A 25729-nucleotide genomic window follows, 5' to 3' on the forward strand; every position below is an offset into this window, starting at 1 on the left:
TTTAAAACAGTAATTGAACCAAAAAAAAAAAAAAAAATAGTTTTGTAATTTTGCGTATGAATAATCATTTTTTATTGTTTTATTGCATATACATTTTACTCAAGATAAGCGATGTGCACCCTTAAGATTTTCTTGATATGCTCTACTTTTTATTCCGCGATTTTTGCCCAACTTACGCCGAAAATAGGTACAAATTGTCGGTGTATATTTATTTATTATGTAGTTTAAAATGTAATTACTGTATGAGGGAGTTTTTGATAAAGGGCCATTTTTCACAGTATTTTGTCCCAATTGTCGAGTTCGCAACATGACTTTTTCTGCCATAACTTTAATTTACAGTTTGATTAGTACTGAATTTTATTTTGAGGTTCTCATACCAAAACACAAAATCAAAATGAAACAATGTGTTAATCGAACTGTAAATTAAATTGTTATGGTAAAAAAAAGTCATGCTGTGGGTTCTATGACATTTGAACAAAATACTGTGCTGTCACTAGCGACTAGAACTACTAAATTGAAGCAAAGGCGGTTATTTTAGTCAGAATATGGGCAAAAAGGGCTATTTTGTAATCAGTTGTTAAAAACAATTACTTGACTACTTTAGTGAAAAAGTAACTAAAATGTGCAAAAACTCACGTTTTTTCCTTTTCTAGGGACAAAAAAATTGAAAATTTGCTATAAGCTAGCCTTCTACTTTCCAAAAAAAATTGTTAACATTTTACTGCAATTATTTTTGAGAATAACAAGCGTTTTAAAAAGTAGGAAAATCAGGTGTGATAAAACATTCACGTTCACAAATGTGATTTATGTATAAAAAGTTTTAGTTTTGCGATTTTTGTAAAAGGTTCGCATTTGCTGTCATAATTTGTGTAAAGGATTAGTTTATGCTATCCTGAATTCTGCTAAAAGGTTTTTTCCGCTTCTATTATTTTTGTTAACTATTTGCATTCAGAATGAACTTTAATAAAATTACTTTTTAATGCATATATATAGCCTCATTATACATTTTTTCTTTTGAAAATGAGTGCTAATTTCTACCCAATCAGAAATACTGCAAATGCGGCATTTTGGCGCTATTTGCCTAGTCACCCTTTTACTGTTATCTTTAGTTAACAATCAGACAATGAGAAATTATGCTAGAATGTGTTTTACTAGTTTTTTAGTGTATTCAAACAGATTACACTAAAGTCTTTTTTTTTTTTTTTTTTTTTTAAGGGCTGTTTAGAGAAAATTTGTTCCACTAATTGGCCTAGCCCCCTGCTGCAAGATATGACTTGTTATTTTAGTATCATTGCATTAGTATGACATAAATGCTAGGATAAAACTACATAAACAAAAATATGTTTGATCAGCAAACCTGTAATATCCTATGCTTGTTATTTGCAGCTTGATATGGAAAGTTATTTTGCGCTTGAAACTACTTCATTGACAGCATAAAGTTTAATTTTAAATATTCTTTGTAGCAATTGTTGGTGGTGGCATTGGAGGAACATCGTGTGCCTATTTTCTCAGACAACTCTTTCGAGACAAAGCGGAACTCACTCTGTATGAACGAGACACCATCGGAGGAAGATTGAATGTTTTGAATGTAGATGGGGATTTTTATGAAGCTGGAGGCTCAGTTATCCATCCTAGCAACAAACATATGGTTGATTTTACTAAACTTTTAGGTAATTTCATTCATTTATTTATTGAAAGTTTCAAAATAGAAATAGTGAAAACTTGATCAAAAGTTTCCAGGTTCTGAGAATAAGCCTAACTTTGGCAATCTAATGTCATGCAAAATATGGACAGCCCAGTCATGACATCCAGAGACTGCAGTTTATACACCCAATGTAAATTATTCCCCCCAAAAAAAAAAGAAAAAAACAGCAAAAATCACACCTAGTGACATCAAAATACATTAATTTCACAAAGCCGGGGGGAGACACAGGAGGGTAAAAGTAAAAATCGCCTCCTCATACAATTTTCGTTAAACTATTAAGTTTTCACGAAGTTCTTTTAAAATGTTTTTTAGGCTCCCTAAATGTTAATTAGAATTCTTTAGAAGAAAAATTATAGAATTGATTGCGACTTTATGTACCTTTAAATCCTAATCCCATCTTTCACTGACCTCTGACTCCAATGGTACGCCAATTGGAAACAAAAGGGATTATGTTCAAATATGCTGTGTGTTTTTTACAAGAATAGTTTAAAAGATTTTATTTGTGCTGTTTAGAAATGAAATTAAGAACATTAAATGGGGTAGTTGAATTTTTTCCCTTTGGGATCAACATGTGCCCCCTCAGGTCTCCTAAAATTCGCTATTGGTTTTGACCCCCCCCCCCCCTAAATGACAAATCTGCAAGCAAGTAAGGCTTGACTACAGAGATATGGTGCGTGTATTCAAAGTGGAAACAGGCCACTTCATTTTGAAATAGGTAGGATCATGGAGAATGAGACTTTACTGCTAATAGGTAAAATTACCTGTTACAGAATGAAGTGGCTTCCAGTTCACAATCCATCTCTAGAAGTTCAAGCTATACCTACTTAGTGATGTAAAATATCCGGGTATTTATTTTTAGGGGTAAATACCCAGGGTATATACCTGGGTAAATACCCAAAATGGGTATTTACCCGGGTATTTATTTCAAAAATTTATATTCAACTAAAATACTTTTCTGTATGTATTCTACTATGTATATATAACCAATCATATACAAAACAATAAATTTTTACCCAAAAATTGTATTTTGATCACATATTTAAAGAATTATTGTGTGAAACAACTTAGCAATCTAATATGATATTCACATTAAATGTGTTGGATATGCCTACTCAATAGGGTGGTCCAAAATTTCGAAGGTGAACATTTTTTGAGTCCTACCCTCCCATTTTGTTCCAATGCATTAAAAAATAAATCTGATAAAATTTGAAAACATTTCGATAATATTTAGAGGTAGCTCAACGCAGATGAAGTTTTCATCATTGCTAAATAGAACGCGTATAACACACGACCATTGATCGCACTAAGGTAAAATACAATTGCTATTTTTATTAACAAGACAACAATTGCTTTATAAAATTGCTATTTTATATAGAGACTTAACAATAGCCATTATGAAAATACTTTTGTAAATATAAATACATAAAATCTATTCATTTAACAGTCGTGATCGAATAAATTTTCAACTTGTTGCTTATGTATGTATTCTTAATTCTTTTGGTTTTGATTTCACCACTGTTGGAATAGCAGTTTGCACTTATTTTTGAAATGCATATGTCTCTTTACTTTAGAATAACTGAGCATGGCAAATACATCAATTAAATCAAAATCAGAAGTTTATCTTCTTAGTTCAACCATAAGTGAGCTGACAGGTAGTAAACTACATTCAGTTCATATGGCATTGGGTATGTTTCTTCATAACCATATTGAATTAAAGAAAACCGTAAGAGAATCTTCAAGAAATACAATAGAAGAAATAACAAAATTTTGGCAGAAAGCCAGAATACCCGTACAAAGGACCCCAAAACTGTAATCCCAAGTTAAAAAAAACGTTATTAACAATGGAAGTTATATAAAAAAAACCCCCACAAAAACAGAAGTACAATGACACAAAAAAATAAAGAAGGTGTGCTTTGAAGGACTGGGGCCTAACTGACAAAGTTTCTGCAATGTGCTTTGACACAACGAGTGTTAATACCGGGGAAAGCAAGGGTACTCGTGTTTTACTAGAGCAAAAACTAAAGAAAAGGTTATTATATTTTACATATCGACATCACATTATGGTATTAATTATTGGTGCGGTGTTTCATAAATGTTTGGGTTTTTCTTCCGCACCGGACGTACCTCTTTTTAAACGATTCCAGGCCTACTGGGAATTCATAGACAAAGACAAATACATCATAAGCATCAACAATAAGGACATTTTAGCACAAGTGACAGATGTAAAGGATGATACAATAGTATTTGCTGAAAGATTACTACATGACACGCAATCGAAAGATGATTGTCGAAAATGTCTTGAACTATGCTTAATATTTCTAGGTAAAGCTCCTCCACATGGTATCAAATTTGTAGCACCTCGGGCTATGCATCATGCTAGATGAATGTCTAAAATTTTGTATTGTTTCGAAATATGGATGTTTAGCTGTCAATTTACCATCACGTCAATAGAAGAAAGGGGATTGCAAAAAATATGCATATTTGTTGTACGTGTGTATTTAAAGGCTTGGATGACTGCTTCTATGCCTAAAAATGCACCGTATAAGGATTATTCAAGGAATTTCAGTGGTTAATTATAATGCTGAAAGGAGTATAGCCCTTATAAAAGAGTTTAATGGAAAAATGGCACGCAATGAAGAACAATTGCAAGTTGTCGCAGAACATTGACGAGCTTATCCCGGATGTAAAAAACAGAGTTTGTAATGTGTACTAAGGAAAGCCATATGCATGACTATTGAAATATTATTATTATGTAACTATTTTTAACTTACAAAATGCTGGCAATTTTAATTAAATAAATTATACACTTTTCCTAGCGTCAATTTTATTTCCATCTGCATTTACGACATAAAGTGGTAAAACGCGGAACTTTGAGGCTGTTGAGCTACCTCTAAATGTTAAAATTATGAGCTCAAACTTCACAATAATTATTTTTTACTCAGATAGAACCAAATGAGGGGGTAGGACCAATAAAAATCAGGAATTTTTTAAAAAGGGTCTTTTTTGGACCACCCTACTACTCAATGTTGATAGCCAAATTTCAGATATAAAAAGCCATTTTACAGAACGTAAAAAGCTTAACTTGTTATTAAAAAAACAAGCAAACATCCCATTTAAGTTTTAGAGTAGTTTATTCTAAATTCTGACAGTTTTTTTTTTTTTTTTTTTGTTAAGATTTCATTAAGCCTTTAATTAAAAAAATTATAATACATTAATTTTTATATTTTTAATCTTTCATTTTACGGTTTATGTTTTAAAAAGAAAATCATTACCTTTTGGTACCTCCCAAATTATTTTTTTGCAAAATGTGCAATTACTAGGGGATTTACTCTGCTTTTGGATGAATACCCAAAAAAATATTTACTTTCCCACTCTACATCACTAATTGTGTGTATTAAAAATAGTATGCATAAATCTTCATTGTGAAGTACTGGGAAGCAAACGCAAATGAGCAAGGCAACAGAAAAGAATATTTTGATTTTTTTTCTTATTGATGTGAAAACTTTCTATACTTGCCACGTTATCACTTAAACAGCAATAAAGTAAATTAATCACATTGCAGTCTTAATAACTTCTCAGTTTATTCTTCCAAACATCCCTCATGCCCCTTTCTTTTTTTTTTTTTTCATTTTGGATATGACTAACCTAAATTGTGATTTTTATATTCTGAAGTTCATCATTGAATTGTTTATACTTCTCCAATTATGACATTGAAAAGAAAGATTCTTTGGTTCACGATATGTTTCTTTCATAATTTCATCAAGTCCTTCAATAAAAAATATTATAAACTGTGTAATACAAAAATCCCATTTACTTTTTGCATATTTTTGTAAAATACCCAGTTTTGGGGTATTTACCCAGGCCTTGGGTAAATACCCAGTAAATACCCAAAAAATATTTACCTACCCGCTGGGTGTTAACCCGATCCACATCACTATACCTACTAGACAAAAAAAGTATTATTTCATTTGGTTTTGACACAATGAATAAAAAGTAGGAAGTGAATAAAGAGATGCAGGTACAGTGTAGTACTAAATCTTTTAAGTCATCTGAGATCCCCAGAAGAGAACAAGTAATAATATCTCGGCTTTGTACTGGTCATACCAGATTCACACATAAACATCTTTTTTCTCGAGAACTAGCCCCAATATGCAACACATGCAACTTAACTCAGACAGTGTTGCATATCCTTTGCAAATGTCCAAATTTCAATCATATTCATTTGAAATTTTTTAATCAATTCCATCCTTCTTTGAAGGAAATTTTAGGGGACACACTTGATCCTAAATTGTTCCCCTTCCTTCAAGAGATTGGATTTTAGTCTCTAATTTAGAGTTTGTCCTTTTGTCCTTGTCTTCCTCTTGTGTTTGTGCTATTACAAGTGTTCTTATTTTACTCAAAATTATTTTTCTAATTTCTCTTTTGGCTTGTTACTCAAAATTAAAACTTCATTTATGGTTTTTCAGCAAATATTTTCAAAATTCTAGAAGTTTTGTGTCTTTTTCTCTTTTAGAAATTCGAATAAAAACAATCGTTTGGCATAATATAGTCTACTAAGGCTCTTGCGCCAAAAAACCCAATCTAACCAACCAATCAACTCGACACCTCAAGGGAACACAGAAACATGTCAACTTAAGCGGATGCCGACTTACTGAGGTCCCATTATTTTAATTCCTAAAGAACTTCTGTATCACCTACTTACTCATGTTTAACAACCACATTATGAAAATTAATTCCAGGAAATGAGTTTTCTCTTTGGTTTCTTTTCTTTTTTTTTTTTTTTTTTTGGAAAAGTAAATAATGAAATCACTAATATTATTTGAATACTTCGTGAAATATAAACCCATAATTTCTGAAAAGAGGTGAAAAAGCTTCTTGTCAGTCAGGTCTCCTGAAGATAAAAAGTTTTGCTTTAAATATGTGGGCAGCATATGCAAAACATGTCATAGTGCCTTCTTTCCAGGGTTGGCCGGATTGGACCCAATTGGGTTGGACCCAATGGGTTTTTTTGAAAAAACCCATTTAAAAAAACCCATTATTTTGCCCACTTTTGGGTTTTTAAAAATTTTCTGAGATTTTTTTTTTAAAATTAATTAATTTAAATACTTTCGCAATTTAAACTCCTTTTTTATTTGTTCTTCACCACAGACAATGGACATATGAATTTTGAACTTTAATAGCATTTCTTAACTCTTAACGGCATTAAAAAAATACTTCAAAGATTTCAAATAAATATATTTAACTTTTTTCTTTAACTGGTCAAAAATAACTCAAATTATCTTGACTAAGTCCTGTCACGTCTGATTTTCTCAATATTTGTAGATTGTACCTACTCGAGCTAAAAGCTAAAAAGCTTTCATGTGAATTATTTTCTGCAAACCAACATGTCACAAATCTTGAATAAACGAGGTATATTTTTTAAGAAATTAACAGGTTTTACAAACGGTCAGACAGAAAACAGAATAGGATATACAGTATTTTCATTATCTTACGAAAAAGTTTAATATTTCTTACTCTGTACATAGAAATAAAAAAACGGGCAACATAAAATTCAAAGAAATGTCTTGATTAAGCTGGAATTCAGTAAAAAGGGATTTAAACTACTTGAGGTTCTACAGTAGTTTTGCATTATAAAATGAAATACAATAAAGTAAAATGCAAAAAAAAAAAAAAAAAAATGTAGTAATTAAAAGCGAACAAACAAACAATAGATTTATCACTCGAAAAGTAACTTTGCCTTAACTGTTGGTAATCATGGAAACTAAAAAATCTGAAACTTCACTATATTTGGGCTTTGTAGTCCTTTTTACTTTTCTTCAGAAAACGCTGAATTTTCCAGCTTTTTTACCCCAAGACATTTTTGTTCTTTGCCCATATACTTACACTACAATATGCTACAAGTACCCCACATTTTCTCTAAAAAAAGACAAAAAAACCACATTGCTTTTAAAAAACCCAGCTTTAGTTGGGTTTTTTTGGGTTTTATTGGTTGTCAATATGAAAAAATGTTGGTAGCAAAATATGGACTACAATAGCAAATGGATGTCGACTTGTAGTGGTTCCTACAAATGTCTGTCAAGTTAGAGAGGTTTTTGCCCATTGAAATTAGCATTGGGCCAAAGATAAGAAAAATAAATGTCGTGTTATAGGGGCAGTCAAGTTACCGAAGTTTCACAGTGTAAATACTTTATTTTAATACTACTAGTGGTACCCACAGAGCTTTGCCCATAATAGAAAATTAAAAGGTCTTTTGGTTCGCCTGTATATTTACAAATAATGTATGGTGAATTTTCTCGGCAATCGGCTTGTACCCATGTTAGGGTTCCACGCTATGATAATTTCGTATCTCGCCAATTGGCATGTGCTCATGTTACGGTTATGATAATTTCGTAATTTACTTGTCCATCTTATGATAGTTTTGTTCTTAAAATTGGAATAGAAAAAGAACCACATCGAATTTTCAAAAAATCGCTTCAAGGTGCACACCCCCATGCTACAAACTAACTTTGTGCCAAATTTCATGAAAATCGGTCGAACGGTCTAGGCGCTATGCACGTCACAGAGATCCAGACATCCAGACATCCTCTGGACATCCAGACAGAGAGGCTTTCAGCTTTATTATTAGTAAAGATTGTCATGTGTGAGATACAATCACCCTTTTCATGAAATGTCATTATGTAGATTCAGCCTGAATGGGGTCGTTTCTAAAATTTTAAAAGTATTTTTTTCTGAAAGAGCATGCTTAAAAACATAGGATCTGACCATTTTTTAAACAATTTGGCTAACTTTAATATTTTAAAAAAATATTTTGACCGTGCACTTTCATTGTTTACCTTTCTGCCAATGACATCACAAATGATGAAATGCCTTTTGCAGAGCAAAATATTTAAATCGCTTCTTTATTCAGATGTGTTGCCAATGATATAGCTGATAGCAAGAGCAAAGCCTCATATTTAATATGCTTCTTGATTATCATAACGTGGAAACGAGGTAGACAGATGCGCCAAAGTACATTATTTGTGACGTCATAAAGACCAGGCCTTATTTTCAAAGTCGGACATTTAAAAAAGTTAATTAAAAACTAAGCATTGAGAAAATGAAAGTTTTTTCTTGCTCGATGTTTTTTTTTTCTTTTGCTTATTCTATTAATTTCGGTGATTAAAAGTAGTACTTTTAAATGAAGAAACAACCTCATTGGCACTTTTCCTACACATATTTGTACAAAATCAATTTTGATATTTATGCTGGTTTTATGCTTTTTTCCTTGTGTTCTGATATAATTGTTTGTCCTATTTTTACTTTTGTATCAAATTTTCCTGCATTGTTACATTTTTCTCAATTATATAAATTTAAAAGGTCTTAGTGTACGAAAACCTACTTCATCACGTTTTGGCATTTATGATGGAAAGCAGTTTGTTTTTGAAGAAAGTGAGTGGCACTTTATTACAATGGCAAAATTTCTTTGGCGATATGGGATTTCTTCGCTTGGTCTCTTCAAATGGGTCCAATCAATTTTGAGTGACTTCAACAGGTATGTTATATATTTGTCAAAAACACTATATATTTTTTTTCATTTGTGTCCATGCTCAGTTGTATAAATGGTATTTATTTTCATATTAATTTCTTATTACATCTCTATTTCAATAAAAATACTTCGCTGGGTTGAAAAAATACCTACAAGACCTTGTTTATTATAATTTTCTTTTTTATTTAATTGTGTATCAATTTAAAACGTATTGCAAAGTTCATTAAGAGTAGATAGAAAAAAAAGGGAGGGGAGGGGGGATAGTTAAAGTGTTTTCCTGTACAGTATTTTCAAGTATTTGCTCATTCAAATGATTTAAGTTGTTTGAAATGATTGTTGGTTCTGCGGTGAATTAGTGCAAAGTCATCGCTATTTTGTATCAATATCTTTTTTTTTTGTCTAAGTTATGTCTATAATTTTCGTAGGCTTATCCACTTTTTTAAAGTTTACTGTAAGTATTTGTCTAGTTTCAGAGACCAATTTATGTTAGTTTATTCTTCTACTTCTATAAAACTGAAGTGTTATTCAAACCCACCAGAAATTAAATAAATTAAATAAAATAAATTTAAAAAATCAATATCATCAAAGCACAAAGTTGCAGAAACATGGCATAAAGAAGAAGTGGAAGAAGTTTTTTTTTTTTTTTCAAGAACTTGTACAGGCCATAAGAATTGAAAATTATGATCATATAAAATGTTTATCTCAATTTGATGTAGGTACCTAAATAGTGAAATATGAGCAGTTAATGTGTTCACACTTTCTCAGTAGAGCTCATATAATGCAATGTAAATGTTGGAAATTGATTTGATTTGAATGGTGAGCAAATATTGCCATTGTAATAATTGAATTATTTTTTAATTTTAGGATTTACAACTTACAGGAAAAAGAGTATGCTTTCACTACTCTTTCTGGTATGTTGGAATGGATGAATCCCTCATTCCGAAATATGACTCAGGAATCATTGGCAGCTTTTTTGCAAAGGAAAAGTTACTCACAGCTCTTCTTGGATGAGCTAGTTCAATCGATCAACATGGTGAATTATGGACAAACCAATAACATTAGTGGCTTTGCAGGTAGAATATCTCTCTTTTTATTGTTCATTTTATGCTTGTTTATAAAATTTACATTTTGTTTGCTGGAATAACTACCGTTGGGGCAAACCTAACATGGCAGCATTGTGAAGAAGGCTTTGCAGACTCTAATCACAACACTAAGACGTTGCCATGTTAAGTTTGCCCCAATTATAGCATTTTATTTTATACTAGCAGCATTGCCCGGTCTACCTTGAAAAAAACCATTGCATCAAGTGAAGTATCTTCAATAACCAGGATTAAATGAAAGAAAAAAAAACCAACACGCAAAATTTTCTCACCAAACAATGACGACAGATACTAAAATACTTTTAAGAAATTAAAATAAAATGAGAAAGATGGATTTAAAAAGCATAACCATGGAAACACAAAATAAAATAAGTTTAGGAATTGAAAATGAGAAAGATGGAAATAAACAATGGATTCATAAAGTGTTACCGTGGAAATGCAGAATTAAATATTTAAAAACTTTAAGTGGGAACAGATTTTTGAACTTCATTTAATTCGCTTGTAACTTTTTTTCTAATGGAGATAGAGGGTTAATCAGTCGACCTTTTAGGTCGAGTTAGATCTGGAGTAAAAAAGGCAGCTTTTTCCAATGCTGTCAAGAAGAAAACTGTGGGACAATTCCTTCACTTTTTATTGATAAATTTAATGAAGAAAGTAGTTCCTAAATTTCAGCTACACCTAAAAAAATTCGAGCTAAAAACGTAAAAAACTCCTGCCTCAATTAAGTTAGAGCATTGGAACAAATTGCGTAGAACGCGGAAAATTCTTCCCTTTCCAACGATATATAATATTGCTATTTGCGAGTAATTTTTCACCCCCATAATTGGGAGTTTATGTGAAAATTGGGTCTAAATTGGAATAAAAAAGAACTATTCATCGAATTGTATTCGAACTGGTCTGCAAACCTTTTCAGGACTTAAAGGAACAAACTGTGAAAATTTCAGCAAAATCTGCTGGGCAGTTCTTGAGTTTTGCGAGTTCAAACACACAGACGCTTTTTGGAGACTTCATTTTACACTATGTAGAGATTTATATTTTATGTCTTGTTCAGTTTCTCAATTGAATGACTTGGGTATTCATAATGAATTGAAAAACTCCTCTAATAGGGTCTGGTGGGGGAAAGTGGTCAATGGGGTAAAGTGGTCATACGTCAAATAAATGGCTATAGCTTGGAAATGAATGTTTGAATGAATGTGAAAATTTTATTTTAGAGTAAGGCAGTTAGAAACTACATTTTGAATACAATATTTTACAACTGGCAAAATTTTATTTGGTAAAAAAAAAATATTTTGCGTGAACATGAAAAATTTTAAAATCTAAACACCTATTTTAACATCCTTGGGAAATTTTGTTTGTTAGAATTAGGAATAGATTGACTGTACAGGAAGCTTCCTACATGTCTCAAGAACTCTTACTCATTAGCAGTTATCTGAACCTATTTTAGATAATTTTTTAGAACAATTTAAGTAAGATGAGGTAAAGTGGTCATAATATTAGGCTTAACGAATATTGTTCTTCTAATGTCACTTAATCTTTAGGTATGAGGCAGATGCAAATTAAATATTAATTTTACTTAATATGTATTGTTTTTACAGTAAACGGGGTTAAATATACGAGTATATGCGTATATATACGCATATATACTCGTGTAGACATGTACATAGACGTATTCACATAAATGCGCCAATAAATACGTATATGGGTATCTGCAAGTATTTTTTATCAATACAGCCATACATTCTACTATACACGTATATGCTCGCTTATACTCATAAACACGTATATATAAGAACACTTATGTACTCAGGTAGACACGTCTATACGCGTACGTACTCGAGTAGACACTTACATACAAGCATATGATATAAAAGTATACAGGGTGAGCTTACATTCTTGAGCAAATTATTAAAAGGTGTTAGAGGAGAGGATAAGAAGTAGGAATCATTAAGGAACATGTAGTCACAAACACAATGCTGACGCGCTACATGCACGCAAAGTCAGAAATTGATGGATGCAAAAGGAGTCACATATATATATATATATATGTTACACAAATACAATTTTACACAACATTTTGGACTTAAGAAAGTTTTAAAGCGATTGATGAAATTTGCGGCCTTCAACTGTAATACATGCGTCGCATTCACAGACCCCTCTCTGTTGCAATAACGAGACTTTTGAAAAACTTTCATCAGCCGCTGCGCCTTTGTTGCGATGCGTGTATTAGAGTTACTACAGATCGAAACTTTCAACAACTGCTCTAAATATTCCTTAAAAACTAAAATGTTAGATAAAATCACCTTTGTGCAACAATTTTGTGCCCTGCTTTGCATCCACCAGTTTCTGGCTTCGTGTGCATGTAGCGCGTCAGTGATTATAACTTCCTTATGATTCTTTGCTTCTTATCCTCCCCTCTCACACCCCTTTGATTTTTGTCCAAGAGCTTAGATTCACTCTGTAAGCCGACATGTATATAAGCGTATATTCTCGTGTATACATACATATACTGGTGTATACACGTACGGCTGTATATACGTCTATACAGCTATATAATCGTATTTACACGTATACATGCGCATATACTCGTGCTTCCATATTATATGTACGTGAGTAGACACATACCCAAAGACGCACTGGATGTATCCACGAATTAACTCGTGTATACCCGTATATGTATGTATGTACACTTACATATGCATATATACGTCTACTTTACACATTTATACTCAAGTATGCACGTATTTTCTCGAGATACGAGTGCATACGCGCATATGATGTTCGTTTATAAGCGTATATACTCGTATATACACGTGACACGTACATATACGTGGCATGTATATACATGTGACACCTACGTACTCATGTAGACACGTATACACTCCTGTAGGTAATCACGTATACATGCTTTTATACACGTATATACTTGAGTAGGCATATCTAATTTATTATGTATCTACTCATATAGGAACGTGTTTACTCGTGTATAACACGGCACGTATATATTCTTGTATACATGCATGTACTCGTGAATATACTTGTAACTATAAAAACAACTGAAATATACAAGTATTAGGGTTCTTTATAATGGTTTTGCATCTATTTTTAACTATGACCACTTTACCCCATGCTATGACCACTTTCCCCCACCCCATGGGGTAAAGTGGTCATAAAAACACAGGGAAAAGAAAGTTCTATAAAACTAATAAAATCAATATTTTTCTTCCTAAAATTTAATGTACCGTGTTCTTTAATAATGCAATGTAAAATATCAACAAAAAAAGTTGAAGTTTTTAAAGAATTTGTTGCATTTATTTTCCACCTCAGTTGAAAACCTACGATTGTATGACCACTTTACCCCACCAGACCCTACTAAATATTGAAAGTAAAATAATCAATCCTGGAAATATTATAAATTTAAAACATCAGTCTTGAAATCAATCCTATAGCATTAGATTACTTTATATTAATACAAATGCTCTGCTTAACTTAGTGTAGTGGTGCTCGCCTTCTCTTTACTCTAGTGCAAGACCTCGTTCTTGGAGACTAATAGTCTGTTGACTAGTTTGCAGTATAGTTTCAGGAAAGGTAAATCCTGTGCTACTAATTTATTGCATTTCTATAACAAGGTTAACGCAGCTTTAGGTAACAAAAATGTGTGGATGTTGTTTATATTGATTTTCAGAAAGCTTTTGACAAGGTACTGCATGTTGCTCTTCTCAGCAAATTAGCTGACATAGGATTAGGAGGGAAAACTTTACTTTGGGTTAGAAATTGGCTTACTGGTAGGAAACAAAGAGTAGTTGTGAGAGGAAATCATTCTAAATGGAGTGATGTTTTAAGCGGGGTTCCTCAGGGATCTGTTTTAGGCCCTTTTTTGTTTATTATCTTTATGAATGACATCAATGACAATATTTCTGGAAGCATGAATTGTTTTGCTAAAGATGTAAAAGTTATGGGGATTGTCGAAAATGAAGAACAAGTAAAACAGCTTCAAGAGGATTTAGATCATATTACAAAGTGGGCAGATAAATGGAGTATGGCAGTTAATGTAGGGAAATGTCAAGTGCTACACTTAGGTCATGGAAATAAGCTTACGAGATATCGTTTACAGGGTTCAGTCATTAATCAGGCAGAAAATGTTATGGATCTGAGTATCTTAATAAATGAGGACTTCAAGTTTAGTCAACAGTGCAGCATTGCTAGTAACAAAGCCAACAAAATGCTTGGGTTTATCAATAGATCTATTTCAAACAAATCTAAGAAGGTTCTTCTGCCTTTATATAGGAGTTTAGTAAGACCTCATTTTGAGTATGCTGTTCAGTTTTGGTCGCCTTATCTGAAGAAAGATATTTTTGTATTGGAAAGGGTTCAAAGAAGGGTAACTAGATTAGTAAGAGGACTTTTAAATTTAGATTATGATACCAGACTTAATAGGCTTAACATGTATAGCCGGGAGCAAAGGAGAGTCAGAGGGGACATGATTCAGTTATTTAAATTTATCAAAATGAAAGATGTAAATGGATTAAATTTTTGTGGGAAAAGCAGGACGCGGGGTCACTGTTTTAAGCTATTTAAATCTGAGGCTAACTTGGAAATTAGGAAAAACTACTACTTTAGTAGGGTCATGGGCACTTGGAATAGCTTACCAGAAAAGGCGGTCATGAGCAAGGGGGTGGATAGCTTTAAGAGGGCCATTGAACTTCATTGGGTACTAATATATTGACTAGGAGAAGCCTAGCTGGGCCCAATGCCTGTTGCTGGTCGTCACATTTGTATTTGTATGTTAGGATCAATCTTGTGGACCGGAATAGGTATAAAATTTAAATATAATTCATTTCTTTTTCTAAATAGAATGAGAAAACTCGAAAAAGGATAGAAAATTACTTACTAAGAATTTTCTCTATAATTACTCTATGTCTGTTTCATCAATACAGAGTTTCCATCTTGTATTTTAGAAAACAATTTCTGACCATTTGGCTCCAAAATTGCAACAATTGCTCTTTTAATACCAAATCAATATGATTGGTTGTTTTGGAAGTTTCTAGAACAAATTTTTCTATTCGAAACATTGAACATAGCAATAAGCCACATAGAGCAGTTTTGTGGGCTTTAGTATTTATTTTTTTTAAAATATAATTTAGTTTTTATATATATTTATTTATATAATAATTTTATATATTTATTTATATAATTTAGTACCAATTTAGTATATATTAGAACAATGTGATATGTGTTCATTTTAAATTCAGTCATTTGCTGATAACAATGTATCTGTTGATGTTAAATATGTACTTTTCTATAGCTCTTGAATAAATTTAATCTAATTAACATCAAATTTGCAATGTAAATCGCAATTTTCGTTAAAATGTGCTTTATCAATTTGAAGATTTTTCCAATTTTGATTTTTTTGAAGTGCAATATTCTCATTGTTTGAAATTAATATTGAAGTGTGTGACTTTCAGAAATATAATTCTCTTTTTGTAATGAACTGATTTGTAGAAACTCACGAATTGCATTTATAAATTTGGTAAGGTAGTAATTTGCAGACACGGTGTAAGTTTGTAAGACTCTGTAGTTTGCAACAAAGCTCTTGTGTGACTGACAGTATTTTCATTTCAGGCTTTGTTTCTCTTGCTGGAGCAGATAATAATTTGTGGAGTGTCGAAGGAGGGAATAAGCGTGTTCCCGAAGGCCTTTTGGCAAAATCAAAAGCAAATATCAGAACGGGTGATGTTTCTGAAATCAAGTTGATGGCAGATGGAACATATGCTCTTTCTTTTTACGATGGTTCGTCGAAGCAGAATCTTTCGACGGCTCACTACGACATTGTCGTCGTTGCATGTCCCTTAATAAGAAATTCTGAAAACATTAAGTTCACAAACTTTCAGACAGATTTTTTCCAGTTCCAAAGCAGATTCCATCCGCTAGTGACGACTTTTGTACAAGGCGAATTAAATCCGTTAGCTTTCGATCAAAAGGCTGTGCCCGATGAAATATTGACGTGCAAGAGTTCCCTCAGTTTTAACAGTCTGAGTAAGGTTTCGCCTGTCAGTGAAATCAAAAGTAAAAGCAAAAACAGGGTTTACAAAGTTTTCAGTGAAAAGCCTTTGACAGAAGAGGTCTTGAAACAGTTGTTCAAACATACTACAGGACTTAAACAAAAGGAATGGTTAGCTTATCCTCATTACGAAGTTCCAAAACAACTGCCTCCTTTCCTCCTTCATCGCAGACTTTATTACACGAATGCTGTTGAATTAGCAGCAAGTGCAATGGAGATGAGTGCCATTGCAGGGAAAAATGTTGCTCTGCTGGCCTATAATATGTGGCATCATTTAGACCACAAGGTGGATAATTACAAAGAAATGCATAAAGATGAATTATAAATGTCGTAATTAAACTGTTTTCATTTCTATGAAACTATGCAGGGTTCGTATGCTCAGGGCTTCCAACTGGTCCTTTTCTAGGTGCCCATATCGGAGAGGGGACAAGTGGGGGCTCACAAAATTAGAAATTAGAACCAGGGCCGATCCTAACAGGTGTGCAGTGCATGCATTGCACACGGGCGGCCACAGCAAGGGGGGGTGGCAGGCCACATATAGTTCTATTAATCAAGCAAAATGTCTCTCAATTTAAGTCAAATATGCTGAATTTTAAATGTTTATCGAAAAGTCAAAGTTTATGTCAATTTCCCGATAGCGTAGCATTGTTTAAGAAAAATAGAAAGCATTAGTGCACAGTGTGTTAGTCCAATGTACTTAACCCTCATACTTCATTTGGTGGCAAAATTTATGGCAGAGCCAACAATCAGGTAGGGATACAGGGAAGAGGCGCTGAGGAAAATGGCCGCCTAACCTGAAGCATTAAAGGGTTCATTCTAAAAGGAGCGCCGAGGGCGGCCACTTTTGCTCCCCCCCCCCCAAGCTTTAATAGACCCTAAATAATGAAGACATATTTTAATGAAAAAATAAAACTATATTGATAAGATACATTCGCAAGCACTTCAAACAACTAATTCTGTGGTTTAACTAGTGCGGATACGGGGGAGGGAAGACAATATACAATTGCGAATCCCCTGAATAGAGTCAAATACATATGAATAAAGAACTGAAATTTTCACCCTTCACCCGCACTCTTTGTCCTATTGTTGTTAAACAATGCCTAAAGTAGGATTTTGGGACTTCAATTTCTAAACATTTTCGGGGGGAAAACCACCTGGCATATGTAACTTTTTGCAATGTTAAGACATGTTTCTAATGTCACCAAAATAGTCTGTAATTGGATTTTTCAGATACAATCGTCGAAAACTGTCCAGAAGGATCCACCGGCGCTTCCATAAATGACACCAAAGGAAGTATAAAATTGCGCTTTTAGAAATATCGGACTAGGAGCCTTGAAACCCTTCCTTTCCAAAAATAGCCTAAAGTTGTTCTTAAAATTCACCACCAGCTCAGTTATTTCATCCAAGGACTGCAGTTTCGTGCTTTTTAGCACTCATCAGCCCGGAATAGGAATCACATGAGCTGGAGGTGAAAAACCTCTTAAAGGAGCCGAGAGAGCCAAACAAACTGCAGTCCTCAGATGGAATAACTGAGCTGGTGGTGTATTTTAAGTATTTCCAGGGGTAGAAGTAGTCCTATATATCCTATATTTCCTATATTTTCAAAAAAAGCATCAAAAGTGTCCTATATTTCCTATATTTTTGAAATTGTCCTATATTTCCTATATTCTTCTAGTTTGCTATAAAAAGTGTAGAAAATTACCATTGAAAAGCCTTTTGGTCACTTGATTCGCACTTTCTTTCACGACTTGACAATTCAAGACTGCTTAAAAACAAGATGCTTGTTTATATATATATATATATTTTTTTTTTTTGAATCTCTGCCAGCACCGGTCTCTTTCAATTTTGTAGAGTATTTTTGACAAAATTTTCAATTTGTTTTAAGAGAAAGCTTCAATGATCTATATTTATAACAAGTTCTCCAAACTATTGATGAAGCACTTTGCCAACGAATTTTCACTAACAACAAAATGTGAGAAGATTCAGCCGCTATTAATGTTTAAAAAAAAAGGTCTATTTGAAATATTTAAATGCAGGTAATTATGCAAAAAAATAAAAAAGATAAATTAACCCTGCCTGGATTCAAAATTTGAACTTCTTACTAAAATCAGAATTTTACATTATTTGAACACTATATTTTTAGCAGAATTGATTATTGAAAAAAAAGGCTTTTCAGAAAATTAAAAAAAAGAAATAAAATTTTTACAGGATCCTTTCATTGATTCGTCACCATCTTGTTAAAAATTTTGAGGAATTGGGATTGGACGTTACTTGGATGTAAATTAATTCGTTTTGGAAAAATACTTCGTAATGATAAAAATTGATCAGCTCTCTAGATGCAAAGGTTTTTTTAGGTTTTTTTAGTAGTGAAAATCTTAAGCACCTCTCATAAGATGTAGCATCAGTTGAAAGAGGTTTTTCTTGCAAACAAAAAGATACTGACATAAGAAAGATCATCTTCTCTATAATATGAGTTTTAAGGTTAATTAAGATACTGCTATTGGGAAACGAATGAATAATGCATGCATTACCAAGGAAAGAGTTCCGTTTTATCATGATTTATCATGGTACTAAATACAAAATTCATAAAGAAATGGGAAATACTTGTAGAGATGCATAACAATCAGAGGCAAAAGAAAAGGTTCATGTACCTTCCAAAAATAAAAAAGTGAAACTTAGGGAAAAAATTGATTTTGCAGTCTGATTAATGTAGGCAGTCAAGGCATAGAAAATGGCCTTAAACATAAATACATATGTATGTATAAACTTTTTTTTTTGAAGCTATTCATTCAAGAACTGCATACTGCATACCCATTCTAAGTAAAAGTTATAACTTTTATTTGGGTTTTTTAACTGTATGCAATATGATTAATTGAAGTCATTGATAATAATTTATGCAAGAATATCTAGATTATATATACTATGTATTGTTTATTTTTTCATATCAGTATTATTCATAAAACGTGTCCTATATTTGTCCTATATTTTTGGTGGAAAATGTCCTATGTATTAAAAGTTGACCACTTCTACCCCTGTATTTCTGCTTTAGCCCTGGCTTAGGGCGGTAACTTACTACAAAAAGCCTAAAGTTGATTTCAGTTCCGAAAAATATTTAGGTTGGCAATTTCCTCATGTTTCCTCATCATTACCAAAAATAGCCCAAAATGTTCTTTTTAAACTAGTGCTGAGGAATTTCCGGAGAAAAGCCATCACTGGATGCCCTACACTCACCAAAGATGGCCGAAATTTGCATTTCAGACTTCAATTTCGAAAGCTTTTAATAGGAAAGAACATAATCTCCCTCCCTCCAGTAACATCAACAGAGATAAACTAAAATTGCGTGTTTAAACTTCAGTTTCGAAACATTTTCAGGAAGAGTTTCGATTCTTCCTAAGCTAAAGTCACAAAAAGTAGTTTCAAATTGACTTCAATTTTGAAAGAATTTCAATAAAGAACTCCAACAGTACTTTCCTCCAAAGTTCCGCAAAAGTTTTTAAAATTACAATTTTCGAGGTCAGTTTTGTAAATTTCTCCATGGACCTTGAATATTCCCGACTCTTTTTTCCTTGCATCATAACACAACCAATGTTTGATTAAAACTATTTTTATACGTTAAAGTTTTCTGGGGGATTCCCTCCACCCGCCATCCCCTACACCTCCGTCCTTTCAAAGATAGAATAAAACACGTTTTTACGACTAGTGCTTTTTGGTATCTATGCAAAGATATAAATTGTACCTAAAGAGTTTCTTAGTATAATTTTTTTCTCACTTTTTATGAATTCCCCTTCTCTGTTTTTTTATTTATTTATTTATTTATCTTTTTTTATAAATTAAGACTTGATGCATTAATTTGAAGGTAGGTGAATAAGGACATTAAGTATTAGTCAAAATATTTCAATTACTTTTGAGGGGCGGCACATTAGGTCTTTGCACGCGGGCGACCGACACCCTAGGATCAGCCCTGATTAGAACTTTCTTGCTTTTAGTGCTTTTTTCTTTGCAAAAATGTAAAAGCATTTCTTCTCCAGTCGTTATGAATAAGTCATTAATAATGTCAACTTTTAATAACTAATCAGTACTGAAAACAGTTTTCATGGAGAAAATATCCTACTATACCATGATGAAAATATCTGAGCTCCCCTCTTAAAATTTTTCATATGGGCGCCCATGCTTTCTACCTTTGAAGTCCCTTTTACTTCCTTTTACAGAAAAGGAAGTATTGTATTTGCGAAAAAAAATTCACTCAAAAATAGGCCTTAATTTCCATTTTTATCACCCCCGAATGAATGTTGATTTTTTTTTCGACCCGACCACACGCGGATATATGCCTAGGAACCTAGAGACACCTGAAATATCCATTTTGATGGCTCCCGAGTCAATTACAACAAATTTTCTCGTGACATCCGTATATATAGGTATGTGTGTGCGTATGTGTGTATGTATCTCGCATAACTCAGAAACGGTATGTCCTAGAAAGTTGAAATTTGGTACCTACACTCCTATTGGAACCTAGTTGTGCACCTTCTCTTTTGATTGCATTTGAATGTTCCTAAGGGGGTCTTTTGCCCCTTTTTGAGGGGAAATCATTGTTAATTTCGATGTAAACTCAAGTGGTGTTATAATTTGTCGGACACTTGGCAATATATCACCAGTCTTTTGGTCGCCAACTTGGTGATAAATTTGGCGCTTTTTTTATTTTAAATTTGGTTTAAATTTGGCCACTGTTGGTGATATTTAGAGAGTAAACAATAGAATCACATTAAAATTGCCAATAATGGGGAAATGACATTAAATTGGAGTAAAAGGAAGTCATGTGAGGCACACATCAGCTCGTTTTGTTTCAATTCCCTAAGACCTACTATACACAAGGCAACTTAGTTCAACCAACTTTCCTTCCAATAGTCAAATTTATTCGTGCAGCTGCTCTACAACTCTGTTAAAACTGAACCGAGTTGACTTGACTAGTTACTCATGTGCAGGGCAAAAGCTTGGTGATGTGCGATTGAATTGTGTCAGCTAAACGTTAATTCAACTCATCAGGATGAAAATGGTAGCAGCTCATGTGCCTGGTACACCACGCACAGTTGACAGATCGAGGATGGCTGGTGACTTTTCTACGAGGGACTGATTTACGGGAGGACATTCGGGGCACCTAAGGAAAGGGGGCACCAAATTTCTGTTATCTTTTTTTTTTTTTTTTTGAGTAAAAAGAGTGCAAAAAGACAGAAAAAAAACTCCAAAACTGTTTTATGATGGACAATGTGACGAAGTCATATAGTTGACTCTAAGCAAAGTTTCAAGGTTTCCTGTTTTTATGTAATCTGTGATAATTTGATTACAAAACTATAATTCAGGATGTCAGCCTATGATGGCATATTAAAAAAAATTTCTTGCTTGTTTGAATGCGACGAGCAAAATATTCAAGAAGGTGCAAAAGATCTTTCAAAATCTTACTCCTGTGATTTGGAGGAATCTTTTGCTGATGATTTTATTCATATTAGTTCAATCACCGGAAAAGAAAGTTTAATGACCAAAAAGTTTTTAAAAAATCCATAAACTTGGTAAATGGATACTTTTTCCAATGTAGATACAGCCCTGAAATTCTTTTTGACTTTGCCAATCTCCAATTATAGTGGAAAACGATCATTTTCGCTATTGAAGAGAACTAAGTGTCCTTTTCGTAATCTCATTTCTGATAGTAAGTTATCTTCATTAGCTCTATTATCAATAGAGGGAAGTTTGACCATAAAACTTGGTTATAAGGACATTATAGAAGAATTTACAAGAAAACAAAAGAATGCAGAAAGCACATAATGATTTGCCTTAACCATCAGTTTCTCCATCTGCGACTAAAAAAATTTTTTACATGAAAATCAGGAATTTATTTTAGAGTTTTCTTTCTATCAAAATAATATCCAAAAATTACCTTCATATTTTTTTTGGGGGGGGGGCACCCAAGTGTGTAAATTGGTCCCTGTTTTCTACCTGGGTACACTTCCTAATAACCTCCCGTTCGAAAGTCGATTCAAGAAAGTTGCACCGTATGAAGAGAGGTCTAAAGTCTATTCTTTCAAAATGTGGGGTAAAAGGGGAAACTCCCCTTACCTTTGAAATCTGAGTTTTATTTTGAATTTTACCTGTAACCTCTTTTATTCTTCGTATTGTTTTCTAAAGAAAAATGTGAGTGTGTTGTTCACACCCTTACTATTATAATTTAAACTTTTTATCAAGTCCGGCCACAAAAGCTTTATTTTTGAACCTTTCTCTTGTCAAGTAATCTATGTTCTTGAATACTTTTTAGCAGCAAAATTAATTCACAATGCCCTTCATAGTGTCCTCAGCTTGCCAAGCTGTTCTCTCCTCTATAGGTTGCATGAAACTATAACATTAAAACCTTTTTTTTTTCAAGTTTTGTACAGATATATATTGTTTTTTTTTTCTCTACCGCACTCCCAATAGTGAAAATCATTTCATCTAACAGTTATTTGAAATGTTAAAAAATACTTAAGTAGGTTTAATTTGTCAAATGATAGTTTGTTAAAAAAGCATCGATTAAAAAATAGCAGTTTTGGTGTGGGAAAAGTAAATTTTAAAAATCTCATTGTATGCCTTCAAAAGCCCTTCATTTTAAGTTCTAAAATTGAGTATGAACCATGTTATAAGAGGAGGGGTTTTGTTAAACGAGGAGGAGCTGAGAGCCTAAGTTCTGCAGCTTTGGAAAAATTAGTTTTGTTCAAATTGTTACAGCAGTGTATATTGCTCAAACCATTTGTGCGGAGGGCATAAACGTTACAAATTCATTTCATAAGCAATGAAAATAAGTATCATTTCAAATACAGTTACATCCTGTTATAGCAAACTTCTAAGGACCACAAGTTTTAGCAGTAAGTTATTGCTCCTAAGCTAGGGCTAAGCCCCCCCCCCCCCCAGAACGACATGTAATGTACCAGACAGTCCGGTTAATACATCCAGAGACTGCAGTTTCGTTCTTATTATATTGCATGTACAGTGAAACTTCTCCGGAGCGACCACTCTCCGTTCCTGAAAAAAGTGGTCGTTAATGGAGGTTGGTTGCTCTTAGAGCTCATTTTCGAACATGCAAATATAGCACCAGTAGCTTTCATTTATCTTCTTCCTGTAGTCTATTAATCAAGGACATTATGATAAGAATACATTTAAATAAAGAAATTTTTCTTTTTTAATATTAAATATACTTTTTACATGATTTTTCCATTTGAAAACTAATTATTAACTTTCCCATGTAAGTTTATGAACTCTACTATTTTCTCGAGTATGAGATAACTCACTTTTTCGAAATTTTGACTGTGATGTATGGTGATGAAATGCAGAATGCAACTTCACTGAAACCAATTCTTGAGCTGTTCAAGTGTGCTAAAAGTAGATTTTGACCACTTAATAGCCGCGTTCACAACTTACTTTTTGACCCGGTAAATCCCCTCTCTAGCTCCGCAAAAATCCCGATTGAAAAATTCCCCGTTTCCATGTAAAAAGAGGTTTTCCCATTGTACCAGAGAAAGCAGTTTTTACCCAGCATCCTTAGCGGCTAGTAGACGAACGTGTTTCGCGTAATGCAATCCGGGTAAAAACACCGCTTTCACTCCAGAAGCTAGCAGGAGTAGAAAGATTCCACATAAAACCCGCTAATAACCGGAAAGCGGTGAAAAGCAGGTTTTTCCCCGGGGTCGAAAGTGTCCATTGAAACGGCCCTAATAAGTTCCGTTCTAATCTCCCTCTACGCCTCTCCTGTAAGCAACCAAGAAATTCCAAGAAACAATCTTTTAGAAAACTTCTATTCTTTTCAGCCTCCCTCAATGACAGGGGCGCACGCTTTTGACTTGCCTCAAAATGTGCATTGCTACCTTAGCTTCCCAAGGACCCAAGAGTCCAAAAAATATAGCGCCCTCCTTTTTGCGACATTTTTGAGGTTCAAGACAGAGAGGGCAAGAAAGGAACATGCTCAGGCCCACAACAGAATAGATTTTAATCCCTTATTCTGGTTTCTTTCCACTTGGGTTAACAAGTGAAAACTGATCTGTGTGCGAACTAAATGTTCTATTGCTTTTCTTTTGTTGTTTCTCTTTTTTTTGGGGGGGGTTTCTCTAACAAAAACTCCTGTATTTGTTAATGCTGAGGTTTACGATCCGCCAGTCGTTGTGAGAGGTTTCAATGGTCTTTCTCAGAGGTATTTTAACATTAGATATATGCGGTGAAAAACCAGTGCCCCAGAAAAGTGGTCATCAATGTAGGTGGTCCTTTACAGAAGTTTCACTGTACCACATATCTTGTTTGTTTTAAAATGGGATTAAAAGTTTATTTTGTTGAAAAGGAAATTTTATTGTATTGGTATTCATTGTAACAAGATTTCACTGTCTTTACTTAGCAAAATATTTATGAAATTTGACAAAGGAAATCGCTTACATTTTATGCATAAAGTGTCTGAACACAATGTGGACAGATACTAATATCAACAATTTAGCGGGGTCATGACCCTGATGACCCTCTCCTTGTATGAGTCACTGATCATAACATGAAGTATCATCTTTCAATCTATAAAAATTATGTTAAAAAGAAAAATGTTCATGTTGCAGGCTTGACTATATGGGTATATACGCAAAAACACCTTCAAATCAACTTTAAAAAAAAAAAAAAATCTTTTTGAAAGTTGATTCTACATTATATAATGTTACATGATAATTTCTTATATTTGAATATATAAAAATTGATAGCCAAAGTTTATAATTTTCGGAATCAAGTTCAAATATATATGTGTAAGTGTCAACACCCATGGAAATGGATTGAGCAATTACTAAAAATGCATTATCAAAGGAATACTACTATTGTTGAAAATACTTATAAAAAATGTAGCATGGCCAATGCCTATGTATGTTCATGATTTTGAATAAGTTGAGCAAATACAGGATGACGTATCGGAAATACAGGATGAGCACATGTAATGTACCTGCTATTAAAAAAACCGTATTTTAAACAGTACTATTTGTATTTTAGAGGCATATTTTATAAGCACATACTAGAATAAATGATACATGAGCAGTGGCGGCGCTATGCCTCGGCGACTGTCAACGACCTCGCGCAGATAGGACTTCGCAAAATTCTCAGAAGTAAATTCTCAAAAGTTTTAAGAAATTTCCATATTTTTAATTGAAGCTCTTATTAAATGCAACAGACACAAAAGTAATCAAAATAGTGCGTGCAGGGGAGACTGCACAGAGTCAGCCTTAGCAAATGCGAGGCCCAATTCTGTCGGGGCCTGAATTAAAAATCTTCAATAGCTACAGCTTATTGATCAGCTAACTTTATTC

General features: G+C 33.2%; 1 protein-coding gene across 1 annotated transcript; it reads left to right on the forward strand.

The window, feature by feature from the left end:
- The first annotated feature begins 6 nt into the window (after positions 1 to 6).
- On the forward strand, positions 7 to 16741 carry LOC129227955 (prenylcysteine oxidase 1-like). Its single transcript, XM_054862580.1, has 5 exons — positions 7 to 187; positions 1464 to 1670; positions 9062 to 9236; positions 10095 to 10303; positions 15950 to 16741. Exons 1-5 carry the CDS (start codon positions 112 to 114, stop codon positions 16711 to 16713), a joined length of 1431 nt encoding a protein of 476 aa, XP_054718555.1. The 5' UTR covers positions 7 to 111; the 3' UTR covers positions 16714 to 16741.
- The last annotated feature ends 8988 nt before the right edge of the window (positions 16742 to 25729 follow it).

Source organism: Uloborus diversus, chromosome 8, assembly GCF_026930045.1.
Source record: "Uloborus diversus isolate 005 chromosome 8, Udiv.v.3.1, whole genome shotgun sequence".
In the NCBI taxonomy this organism is placed as follows: Eukaryota; Metazoa; Arthropoda; class Arachnida; order Araneae; family Uloboridae; genus Uloborus; species Uloborus diversus.

Coding starts and splice junctions, on each gene's coding strand:
- LOC129227955 (XM_054862580.1), top strand. CDS start 112: ATGTGCACCCTTAAGATTTTCTTGATATGCTCTACTTTTTATTCCGCG. Junction 188..1,463: donor CCAACTTACGCCGAAAATAG/GTACAAATTGTC, acceptor TATTCTTTGTAG/CAATTGTTGGTGGTGGCATT. Junction 1,671..9,061: donor TGATTTTACTAAACTTTTAG/GTAATTTCATTC, acceptor TAAATTTAAAAG/GTCTTAGTGTACGAAAACCT.